Source organism: Hemibagrus wyckioides, linkage group LG28 (assembly GCF_019097595.1).
Source record: "Hemibagrus wyckioides isolate EC202008001 linkage group LG28, SWU_Hwy_1.0, whole genome shotgun sequence".
Classification (NCBI taxonomy): domain Eukaryota; kingdom Metazoa; phylum Chordata; class Actinopteri; order Siluriformes; family Bagridae; genus Hemibagrus; species Hemibagrus wyckioides.
This window is the reverse complement of record NC_080737.1, coordinates 4,298,992-4,312,023: the sequence shown is the minus strand read 5'-3', so window position 1 is coordinate 4,312,023 and position 13,032 is coordinate 4,298,992. Positions and strand designations below refer to the sequence as shown.

The window sequence follows — 13,032 nt, the reverse complement described above, 5'->3', positions numbered from 1 at the left end:
GAAGAGTTTCTGTATCTAAAACCAGCAGTGTTCACATGCAGTAGATCAGAAGATCAGTAGATCTGGATCATGTCTTCAGTCCAGATTGATGTTTTTAAAGTATTCTGTCCCATAATTAAACTCCAGATGTGATTTGATGACTTTTTTCACCCCGAAAAAATTGCTTTAAATCTCCTCCTGGACTTTAACCACATCATCCGTGTAAGTCCTGAAGATTTGTCCGGATGAAGCTGTCTCTTTATAAAGAAAAACACATTAGAATACTACAACACGCACAGGACCGAAGTGTGGAAGTGTTTGTAACACTGAGCGCGCGGGAGAAAATTTTCTGCCCCGTGTGAGGCTCGAACTCACGACCTTCAGATTATGAGACTGACGCGCTGCCTACTGCGCCAACGAGGCCTGTGTGAGAGAGACGTAACAGAGTCTTTAGAGCTGTAGTGTGTGGGGGAGGAGTGTGGCCTGAAGAGGAACTGGGCTGTTGTGTGTGTGTGTATATATATGAGTGTGTGTGTGTGTGTGTTTAGGGAGGGGTATTTAGAGAGCAAGAGAAAGAATGCATTCAGGAATGTTCCGGTTGCTCATTGTGTGTGTGTGTCTATGTCTATGTCTATGTCTATGTCTATGTCTAGCTTTTCGTAAAGTTAATGTCCAGTTAATACACGTGAAATTTACGTCTCACATCATTTCATTTTTCCAGTCTGTGGTCTACAGAAAAAATCCCCAGGAAACATCTCAGACGACGCTGTGTAACGCCTGCTAGCATGAAAAAAAACAAAAAACTTTTTTACGGTTAAATCTTAAAAATAATTCAGAACAAACTCGGTGTCATCAAGCAATATTAGCAGTGAATAAGATCACATGGTGCTTCATTTTAGCTAAACTAACAGCTAACAGATAAACAAGCTAGCAAGCAAGCCCTTCTGACTAGCAAGTTAGCTTCAAAAACTCGGTCTCTGTAACCAGGCAGCGACTCACAAGAATTGCGTGTGTGTAGGTTGTTGTTTTTTGAGTCAATGCTAGCTGTCACTGAATAACGAGCCATGTTATTAACCGCCTAACCCATAAATCTTCGAATTTAAGCCCTTCAATAAATCTCCAGCATGACGCGCTGACGGAGCACGTGTCAGAGGATCGCTGGCCGCTACAACGGCCATCGCAGCGTTCATCACTCTGACACGATACATCAGAACAGGATTTTTTTGATTCATGTGTGTGTGTTTGGGGGGGAAGGGGGACTTGCTTTAGCTTCTGGGCTAGTTCCCAGTTTCTGCGGCGCTGGCTAATAAAATGGCAGGTGTTGTGGAGGGAACACAGAGGAGCACTTGATGCTAGCAGTGAAAACTCTCGACTGAAAAGATGTTTCAGGTGTTTGCTCGTTTTATTTCGAGCTAGCTTACCTAGCAATAATGTTTACTGGTATCCTTTTTTCCTCAGGCCCATCATTACACACGCTAGTTGTCACGTGCTATATTCAGAGACGCGCTATTTTTGTTTCACTGTTTAACTGTTTCATGATTCGGTGCTACAGCATGAACCATCCTGTGTTGGTGTTTCTGCGTGTGTGTGTGCGCGTGTGTGTGTGTGTTTAGGCATAAACGAATGCCAGGACCCGTTGAATTGTAAAAATGGCCATTGTGTGGACACGCAGGATTCCTTCTACTGCATCTGTACGCCGCCGTGGATCCTCGGCACCGACCGGAACAGCTGTGTCACGCCAGAGGAACAGGCCGGTGAGTGGATTTGGAAAAAATGCATGAAGGGTAGTTTGGTTGTTGTGGTGATTACGAGCTAATGGATCAATAGCTCATATGACATTAACCTTTAAATCTTACACTGTGACCCTGATACTGGAGACTCCTTCTCTAAACGCCTGTGTGAATTACACCCCTTAATGGTTAGAGTCTATATTGATGCATATCTCACCCAAACCTGTGTGCTTCTGATTGCTTCTTTCTCGTTCTTGTTCCTCCCTCCTTTCCCCAAATTCTCTCTTTCTCATTCTCTCTCTCTCTCTCTCTCTCTCTCTTGCTCTCTCTCTCTCTTGCTCTTTCTTTATTACTCCACTCTTCCCTCCCTCCCTCCCTCTCTCTCTCTCTCTCTCTCTCTCTCTCTATCTATCTCTCTCTCGTTCCTTCTTTCTCTCTGGACTTGTCTGTTCCTTTCCAGTAATGTCTGTGGTGACCCTTTCAGATGTGAATGAGTGTCTGGACCCGTCGTACTGCAGGAACGGGAGGTGTGTGAACACTCCCGGCTCCTTCCACTGCATCTGCGCTCAGCCGCTTACCTTCAGCGCCGCACTCAAGCAGTGCGTCTACGACGGTGGGTAACCCCACTCCTGCTCTCGCCCCCCCACAAGGTGGCCAGTTAGATCACAGTTAATCCAGCAGCTTCTCGAGTTTCAGTGCACAGCCCCGACTGGTTTTAGTGCGAGGGCTCAGTTAGCTAGGCTCGAGACTTTCCTTCTGATTCGTTTGTGTACCTGGTAGGATAGGACCCATTTGTGTTTATTGTGTTTGTCTCTCTTTTCTCTTCTCTCTTTCGCTTCATTATTCCATTATCTCTGGCTCTTATTCTCTGTGCCCCTCGCATTCTCTTTCTATCCATTTCTCTCTCGCTTCCTATCAGATCGTACAGCAGCCCACAAGGATGTTTGTTTTCAAGAAGTGGATGAAGATCTGATCTGCACCGTCCCTCGTCCAGGGCTGGCAGTCACCTACTCCGAGTGCTGCTGCCATTACGGCCACGGCTGGGGCCCCGAGTGCCGCACCTGCCCACAAAGAAACTCAGGTGAGCTAACAGTATACTTCTCAAGTCCTATAGAGGGCACTCTTTCCCACTGAGAAACAAGTTAACAGCAGCACTTCTCAAGTCCCACAGAGGGCACTCTTTCCCACTGAGAAACTTAAGTAAGCTAAAAGTAGTATGTCTCAAGTCCTATGGGGGCGCTTTTTCCCACCCAGAAACTTAAGTAAGACAACAGCAGTACTTCTCAAGCCCAAATGAGGGCGCTCTTTCCCACCAAACAACTCAGGTAAGCTAACAACATTACACAGAGTTTGCCACCTCAGTACTCTTCTCAGAATCCCAGGAAACATGTATAGAAACTCCAGCATTAGTTACATTTAATGACCTTTCTCATCGGTGTGTTTCCAACATGATATATTTTCAAGAACCCATGAATCTTTATTGTCAACCTTTACATTCATTGTACCTCAGAAACCATGGGTCATTTTTAGGGACTCCAACTTTAGGTGTGTTTTTTACCTTTTAAGGAGCTCAAACTTTGGCAAGTCTCCAGCACAAGAACCCATTTCAGGAAGTCTTTTTGTGAGATCAGATTTTTCCCAGTAGATCCAGGGATCCAGTAACTTCAAGAATCCAATAACCTTAGATTGGATAACCTTTTCTGGAACCCAGAAATCTTTTATGAAACTACAACTTTACATTTATCTCTAAGAACTTGGAGCCTTTTCTGGAACATTAGGAACCTTTAGATCTTTTTTCACCACAAAAAACCCATCTCTCACTCAGGTAACATCTCTATGGACTGGAAACTACAAGAATCTTTTCAGTATCCCGGAAACCTTTTAAGGAACTCAACCAAAGGAAGCTGTTAAGGAACTTTGTCAGGAAAGCCTGAACCACTACAGAGTTTTAGCTCATGATTCCTGAAAACTTAGATGGGCTTAGATGAGCTTTCTGCAAGAACTATTTAGCTCACCACATGGTCAGATATAAGTGTTCCAGAATGATGAATCCTCTTCTGTGGAATTGTGCTTCATGTCGAGTGGCCACTTGCTTGATGAGGGGAAATAGATGAGAGGTTGTTGATAAGGGAACGATCAATGGGTCAACGACGGCATAAATGGAACTTGTGAGAGGGAAACAATTACGTATAATGTGTTTTGTTTAAACCTTAAGCATGGTTTGAGTGGTATTTTTTTCGTTATCTCTTAGAAAGACTGGCGCATTGACCAGGTCACATGACTTCAGACTACAGACTGCATATTATTTTTCTGTGCTATATTAAGGTTTTTTTCTAAAACATTTCGTTGCAGTGATCTTTAATCGGCTGTGTGAGATGCACCTGGAGACCGAGTCGGATGGAGACTCAGACTTCTTAGCACCCTTCAGTTATAACCCAGGTGAATTCCCCAACAGCCAATCAGATTTCAGAACAATGAACAAGTGCACCATGCTAAAGACAAATGTCTCTCTCTCTCTTTCTCTCTGGTGGTCAGAGAGGGACAGTTCAGAGGAAGACTCGGACGAGTGCAGCTGCGCTAACGGACGATGTGTCCGTTCGTACCTGGGTACCATGTGTGAGTGTAACCCAGGCTTCCGACTGGATCATTCACGGACGCGCTGTGTAGGTGAGTGTGTACGCAAACGACTGGAAAAGAGAAATATCCTTGGACTGGAATTTAGATTCTGCTGCACAGCAAGCCATGCATCCGTGTAATGATTTCAGCTGCTGTTCCCTCTCCAACCCACCAGAGGGAGCCCTCTCCTGAATATAGAACGAATCCGAGTCAAGGGTTACTTTCTGGTTTTAGGACTTATAAGTTAAAAGCTCACACCGACTCCTGTGCAGAGTATTGTAGGTGGGGGATGTGGTGGCTTAGTGGTTAAGGTGCTGGCCTACTACTCCGGAAGTTGTGAGTTCGACTCCCAGGTCCGCTAAGGTGCACCACTGAGTAAGGCCCTTAAATGTATACAATGAAATAAATTTTAAGTCTCTCTGAATAAGGGCATCAACCAAATGCCAGAAATGTATGTTCCTTGTTTCCTGTGTATTTTCGGGTTTGTTTGTTTCTACTGTGCTATTGCCTGTTTTTTGCCTGTTTACTGACTTTGCTGTTGCTCACATTTTGGATTCCTTGCCCCAGAGTTGTAATAAACACCACATACAGATTAGACACCTTCTGCCCCCGACCCTACAATACATCCTAATATAGATTAGTATAGTAGTGGTAGTGTAGAGTATAGTGGATTCTGTCATTTATTTGATGTTAGGTGAGACTGATGGAATCCTAACACTTTTTGGCGGCTGCTTAATAATCGACTGTACAATAAAAACTATGTAATTTTACGATAATTACAGTATAACAGTCGTGTTATAACAATTACAGTCCGGAACATCACTAGATACATTGCATGAGCGGTGTTTGAGTTAAACCCTTCCTGATACCAGTCTCTCTCTCTCACTCTCTCTCACTCTCTCTCTCTCCACAGACATAGACGAGTGTATGGAGCGAGGGATCGGCCGCTTGAACCCGTGTAAAAACGCCCGCTGCGTGAACACCATAGGTTCCTTCAAGTGCATCTGCAAAAATGGCCATTGTGCACACAGGCACAGCACGAGACACGTGTACACACACAAGAACACTAAGTAAAACACACACACCCATGGCGACACACACACACACACAAGCTTCCGCTCATCCTCCTCCACCCTCTGTTAGTTTTCTGTGGTTGATTCACTTCCTGTAAACCGAAGTCCCACAAACTGTTTATAATTACGGTGTGATGTTTTTTGATTATATGTACATGTTAAGACTCCCCTCCTCATCCTCCTCTTCTTCCTTATCTTTGAGGTGTTTTTTTTTTTTTTGCACAACTTCTGATCTTGATGTTTCTGGATTGAGAATGCTCTCGCGTTTTTCTTTTTCAATCTCTCTTTCTTTTCTTTTTTTCAAGATGACGTGAAACGGACATTGTACTTGTGACCTAAGAGAAGCCTCGGCTCAGTTGATGATCATGTTTTAGGGAGAGAGTCTATTTGCAGCGAGTACGTCTAGCCGCTTGTGCTGCGTGTTTGCTGACGAGTCAGTATTTAAATGAACCCATTCAGTGTACGCTACATCCGGGTTCTTATGAAGCTGATTAGCGTTTATTACACATTTATATGCAGGACGTTACATTATGCCATTGAAACCAAAGCATGTCCAACGAGGCAGCAGCATTTACAGACTGGAACACTAAGCATCTTGCCTTGATTTTGCACTAATTCCTTAAATGAATTTTAAAAAGTTTAAACTTAGTGCATATATATATATATATATATATATATATATATATATATATATATATATATATATATATATACAACATGTTCAGATCTTACGGTTCTCACACTCTGGTACCTAAGAACATTTTTCTATAAAGTTCCTCTCACACTGATGCTGCAACAAGGCAACAAGCCTAAACGCTTTCCTGTAAAAAAAAAAAAAAAAAAAAGACACTACAATTAGCCACGCCCACAGAACTCCATAAAAGGCAAAGAGATCTGCAAGCAAGTGGAAGCCATGCCTCCTTAAACAGCGTGTGCTCTCTCTTACAGGGTGCCATTACTTTAATCTCAATCGAATAGCTAGACTTATTCCTCTTCATTTATGGAAAGGTTTTCTTTCTATAAAAGCGTTTTCAGGCAGAATTTAGACACAAAAAAATAAGAAAAAAAAAGATTTAATTTAATATTGTAGGTTTGGGGGGTGGAGCTAAATGAGCTTTTTTTTTTTTCTTTCAATTTCGTTCCAAAAATTCAGTGAAATTTTGGAAAGTTCTCTTAGAATGTTCTAGTAAACAAAGAGACTGTTTAGCTAAAAACAAACAAACAAACAAACAAACACTTAATGCTATCCTTAAACCCGGCTTTGTGAACTCCAGCATTGTGTACTATAAGCTCTCCAGTCTCGTTCTTATTCTAAGATGTATTTTATTTTTATTGGTCCTAATTCGCATAATCCTCTTTTTTTTTTTGTATTTTTAATTATTTCCATCCGTTCTTTTTCATTTCATTTCATTTTGATTATTTTTGTTTTTTTGTAATTTACTACATGTGATGAATGTGAGACAGGTTTGGACACAAAACGGAACCGTAACGGATTCTATACGTGACATCACCAGAGAGCCAAAGAACAATAAATCTGAGATGAAGTGAAACCCAAAGAAAAAAGAAAGATGTGATTTCATTTTTTTTTTTTTTTTCAGTTCTCCTTCTTCTTTAAGACAGGTCGTAAATACTTCATACATATGGAAGTGAAATGGCGACAAAAGTATTTGAAGCAAAAAAAGGTGGCGAATAACAGTAACTGACAAAATATCCATGGTGTAAACAGTGCTTGCATTTTAAGGCTCTGCAATTCAGCATGGTTGCATAATTCAGTTTGTGTGGAGACACAAAATTGCATTGTTTAATTTCAATATTAAATATTACGATTTTCAAAAAACCACCTTTAATAATTGACACGACATTTAGGTGCATATTATTTCGCTTCCACAAATTCAGTGATTTAAATTCGCCAAAAAATTCAACGTTGAACATCCGGGTATCGCAGGAAGAGCAATCGAACATCGATGTATATTCGACACCTGCTGCTTGTCCGCTTCACCAGCAGGTGGTGCAAGCGAGCTTGATGAGATAGTAGCAACAGGTAGACCGAGGCTATCACATCACACTCAGGAATTTACCAAAATGGACCAAAGGGTAAGTAAATGAACTAAGGGTAAGCCTGTATGTCGTCATTTTATTTTCGTTTCATTTATTTGACTAGTAAGGCTGATAAAAAACAAGTACACATGTAAACAATGCTTTCGTGTCTTCCTTGGCTTTAGGTACAGTACTTACATCTTGGACACTCATGAAGCCACATGGCACAAAGAGAAAGATAAAGCTGTAATAAAGCAGTTGAGGATGCGAGTCTGGAGCCTGTGTTGGTGTCAGTAGGTGAAACAGAGCTCGGGTCCGGCCTGCTGTCCGCAGTGGCTCAGGGAGGACGTGTGGAAGCATGAAGCTTAGGGTTGTGGGAAAATTTCCATACATTTAATCATTATTCTCTTTAACTTTTAAATCATTACGGGAAGGTTACATTTCCTTAACCAACTCATAAGGTTGATTTCTTTCCTTTAATCTTCAAGACAAATCTAATTCATTTTTTTATCATTAAAATAAGGGACACATAAGAAAATATAAAAATGTAGAAAAAAATATATAAAAACAAAGCAACAAAAAACAGAGACGTTACTAGTTAAATTGAAATAAATTGTTTAATCATTAAACTCACTCTGTTATGCTTAGTCAAATCTGTGATGATTTTTAGTAATCATTACCTCATTTTCATAAACATTAATTTTGCCTATCTAATTGTCTTACCTAATCTACTGATTACCTAATAATCCTTTCAGTATTAATCACCTTTCATAATCATTAGTTGAATGGAACTCAACGTTACCGATCATTAACTTATAACAAATAGATGAAATTAGCACATAAAAGTAGACATAGAATCAGGTAAATATTGAGTAGTTTATTAGATGTAAAATCATGTAAGGAACCAGTTGGTTCATTACAGGAAATATATATATATATATATATATATATATATATATATATATATATATATATATATATATATATATATATATATATATATATATATATATATATATTTTGTGGTATATATAAAACCACAAAAATAGAGATGAGCAATGATCTGGCTGAGTCATCGTTAGTTGGTGCATTGTCAGGACTTTGGCCTGTAGAATTATTCTTGAACTTTCTGGCATGTCCACAGTCCATGGCTCTGGTGGGAAAGTTGGGAAAAACACAGAAATCCTTGAGCGTAGGTGCAAAGAAAGCCATAACAATCTTTATCTTACACGACACTGACTCGAACGTTCGAGAGAGAGAACTTAGGACCATTTTTGAAAAATTAAAACTAATGTAAATTTTATATATTATAATGTCCAAAAAATGATATCACAGCACCTGAGTTAATAAGAAGTAACTTACCCAGGTAAATGGATGGAGGTGTTACGGTAAATTCCTCGTGGTAAAATGAGACAGAAGTGAGTTTGGAGAAGACGTTATTGAATCGCAAGGGCCAGGAAAGGCGGGCAAAGTTAAATTCAAGTGGAAAAATAAACATAGGGAGAACACCGAAGGGCAGGCTAGCATAGACTTGATGAAAAAATACAGACAGGGACCTAAAAAGGGTTAAAGGGTTTGAAGTAATGGAGAAGATTAAGAAAACCAAATTCAACTAAATTAAATGAAACTGACCAATTAATAAAGTAACCTAAATAAATAAACAGACTCAACTTAAATCAAACTAAACTAAGAAGCAGAGCCATTTTATCCCTTTTACTTTTACCACATTATCACATCACATAGGCAACGAGTGAAAACTAAAGTAAAGTAAGGATAGCATCCTTTCCTTAAATAATGGTAACAGAAATAAAAAAAAAAATCCTCAGGATTCTAAGTAATTGCCAGGCAACCACCATGAACCACACAGGAACAACAAACCAGTACACAAACTCATGGAACATGTAGATGTAGGTCATGTAGGTTAATATAAGTGATGAATAAATGTGTAATAAAATAAATGTTTTTGGTTTAAATAAGTTCTGAAATTATAACTTATGGCCAGACAGATCAACAGAATCTGGGCTAGAAGGTATATATATACTGGGGGATTTGTGAAGGGGGGCATACTTGACCGCATCGATTCATGACTCTGTGTATTTGAGTGCCATTTCCGGTGATATTTTTTCAATAAAGCCAGTTGCTTTTCCTTTCCTTTACTTCTTTGGTTTTTCCTGCATGTTTTAATCTGGATTATAAGACTTTTGGAAATATTGGTATTTGAAAAAGGCCCTGAAGTGTCCACCCAGAGAGGGGCTCTGGGTTCCGACAGGGTTCAAGTCACAGGAGAGTCTTTCTTTAGAAATATACCCTGATGTAAACTAAACAATAAACCTCCAAAGAAAAAACACACACACCACTCAGAGTTTCCTGGTGGCTCAGTGGGTAAGTGACCTGTGCTGGACCCCTGATGATCAGGGTTTATTTCAGAGCTATTTCTATGTTACAATCTGGTAGTGATGTAAACTAAAAGATGTCTAAGGACGTGACCCTCTGCACTGCACAGGATCGAGGCCGCCTGCAGGTGAGCTGAAGGGCTGGAGAGGGAAGGAGCGTGAAAGCCAGTATGTCCAAACCAGGGCGGCTCTGGGAGAGGAGGAAGGAGGGCTATTTCTTGTATTATATTTATTATATACTAATGCACACTTACAACCCTTATTTACATATTTTAACACATGCACACACAGAAACTCCTGACACACTAGCTGAGTTCCCACCTAATTATACATAATTAACTGTGACCTTTTACACCTTACTCAGTCACACAGTCAGTAAATAAATAAACAAGGGCATGTTTGAACCATCAACACCCATACTGAGAATCTGGCACAACCCCCACACACTCTGTTAAAAAATGGAGTTTATCCTGAACACTGACACACTGCAGCTTCTCCATGTCAGGATTTGAGCTGAGGAGAGACTCTGAGCAGCTGCTGCCCTCCTGCTGTGTGGGTCAGGGGTTAAGGCCCAGAGGTGATGGTGTGTCTTTTAGTCTCTAGTCTAGTTAGGGACTTAATATGAGTCAAGAGATTGCTTTATAAACATATCTCTGTGTGTACTGTAAACTGGGAACCACTGTACTACATCATGCTGCTATGTATATGTTTACAAACATATATGTTATTAGAAAACTGGTTCCCTTTCGAGGGAATTCGACGCTGAGTCATGACTGACGCTATGGGAACAGTTTGTCGGGGAGGTGTGTCTGAAGCTCTGTGTACACACACGCCAATTAATTCTTCAGGAAGCTCTCCGTTGTATGTGTGTCGATTGTCTGTCCACAGGTATGGCGTTTAAGAATTTTAAGAGGTGTGCAGATCCGTGTCTGTGTTTTATTACGGAGAATGACACACACGCTCTTTGCGTGGTTTGTTTGGGTGAGGAGCATGCCCGGTAGGCTCTGGAATGATCCGGCTGCGTGCATTGTGGGAGATTTCCTCCTCGCAAACTCCGATCCGTTTGGCTTTGTGTACCGTCCATGCTTCTGCGCTTTGCAGACGGAGTTAGTGGAAGCAGAACAAGAGACGGGTCTTTCGCTTTCTCTTGTCTGCTCTCCTGACTCTGATGTCCGCATTTCGGCTCTGGGAGCTCGCGCTGAGATTTCTCCCGACCCGGAAGTGGATATGTTTTTTTCCGGGTTGGGCTCTGAGGAGCTCAAGGTGGACAATGAGGGGAATTCCTCCTTTGATTTGCCACCACAATCAGTGGTATCCGAGGAGTTTCTCGGATTTCTCAGAGTGGCATTCTGACTTCCTCAGGTTTGCTTATTGGGCGAAGCTTACCAGTATCGGGTTCTTCCTTTCGGTCTAGCCTTGTTGCCACGCACTTTTAGGAATCACAGATGCTACCCTGGTGTGGCTGCATCCCCAGGACCTCCATGCACTTCATTTCCTGTACGACTGGCTCATCCTGGCCCAGTCATAGACCATGGCAGCTAGTAATCGGGATGCTGTGCTTGCCTGCGTGATGTGACCACCTAGGTACCGGAAACTGTCCACTCTCTCCACTGGGGTCCCTTTGATAGTGAGGGGCCGGTAATTCCTCTCCTGCTTTGTACTGAAGTCCACTATCAGCTCTTTAGTCTTGCTGACATTCAGGAGGAGATTGTTGACCTGGCACCATGTCTCCAGGTTTTCAATCTCCTCTAGGTAGGCCGTCTCGTCGTTGTTGGTGATCAGGCCCAACACTACAGTAATGTCCGCAAACATTATGCACAGAAACAGATAGATAGATAGATAGATAGATAGATAGATAGATAGATAGATAGATAGATAGATAGATAGATAGATAGATAGATAGATAGATAGATAGATAGATAGATAGATCTACATTCTGAGGCAGATGCAGAATGTGAAGTGAGCTCAGTACAGTTTAATGATGACCCTCAGTGAGGATGCAGAACCTGCACTCTGCTATTTTATCCTGTTTTCAACAAGCAGAACCTTTGATGATGATGATGATGATGATGTGTGTTTGGTCTTGCTTGATGTTGATGTTTGTCCTCAGCAGCAGACACAGAGCACTGGGAGAAGATCCTGACTCAATGCTCACACTCTACCTGTTACAGATGGATCGTCTCAGATCAGTCGAGTCCACCATGAGCCCAGCTGAACCACCTGCTGGACTTCCAGCACCAGAACAACACAAGAACCAGCAGGAACCTCAGCAGATCAAAAGGAGACACTCTATGACTTTTCCCCCTAACTTCACTCCAATGTCTATTACAGAAGCAGAGACTGGAACACAAAAGCCTACCACTGTATAGGAGCAACAGGACACAATGCCACACCCTCACACACACACACACACACACATACACAAACTGCTAATCCACAAAGTGACAGAATGCTCGACACCATTATCTTCGTATGTGGGTGTTTCCTAAGTCTGTGCTGTGAATAAAGAATAAAAAACACTGGAGGCTTTCACAAGTCCTGGATGAAGTCCATCAACATCTGCACACATCTGTACAGAGACATGATCATGAACACTGAACAGCTGTTCTCCAGCACTGCAGCGAGTCAACAGCACGAAGAAGAAGGAGTCAGAAAGAGCTTTATTACCAAGGATGTTTACACACACCAGGAATCTGACTCAACTCGAGCTCCACAGGCTTCTGGTTCAACTTCCTGAATTCACATGTTTTAAGTTTCTCACCCAAGAACATTGTTAAGAATTAGACACAGACGAGGCGATGGAACTAAACTCTTAACACTTATTAAAGAAGCATCATGTGTTATTGGATGTGACGTTAAACATCTGGCAAGTTTAAAGCTAGGAAAGTAGAATTGTTCTATCTGTGATAATCAAACTGCTTTTATTTTACCTCATTAGCTCAGAACACACTGTGATTTATTGTCACGCAAGGATCCAACTCCTCTTTGCGAATTTTCTGGCCTTGAAATTAGCTCCGCCCTTCAGCCAAACCAGAGCGCTTCTCTATATCCACCTCTTCAGGTGTGGGCGTGGTCAGTTGGGTGGGAGCTGTGGTCAATGGAGGATGTGGAAGACAGAGATTAGAAATGTTACGGGGGATAAAAGCAAGAAAACGAACAAAAAAAAATATTAAATCCTCTTAATCTGCAGGTTCTGTGGATCAG

General features: G+C 41.4%; 1 protein-coding gene and 1 non-coding gene across 5 annotated transcripts in view; one reads left to right on the top strand and one right to left on the bottom strand.

Annotated features, from left to right (window-relative positions):
- Positions 1–7,091, top strand: part of ltbp3 (latent transforming growth factor beta binding protein 3) — a 42,650-nt gene extending 35,559 nt beyond the window's left edge. Inside the window, exons 25-30 of one of the 4 annotated variants that reach the window (XM_058383005.1) lie at positions 1,593–1,733; positions 2,194–2,322; positions 2,638–2,790; positions 4,062–4,148; positions 4,245–4,376; positions 5,239–7,091. In XM_058383005.1, the coding sequence (XP_058238988.1) occupies positions 1,593–1,733; positions 2,194–2,322; positions 2,638–2,790; positions 4,062–4,148; positions 4,245–4,376; positions 5,239–5,399 (803 nt within the window). In that variant the 3' untranslated portion in view covers positions 5,400–7,091. Of the gene's footprint in view, positions 1–1,592; positions 1,734–2,169; positions 2,323–2,628; positions 2,791–4,061; positions 4,149–4,244; positions 4,377–5,238 lie in introns of all 4 variants that reach the window. The other 3 variants (XM_058383002.1, XM_058383003.1, XM_058383001.1) reach the window with 3 other exon arrangements.
- trnam-cau (transfer RNA methionine (anticodon CAU)) lies at positions 330–402 on the bottom strand. The gene has a single exon. It is a non-coding gene; the product is annotated as a tRNA-Met (tRNA).
- Positions 7,092–13,032: the final 5,941 nt, after the last annotated feature.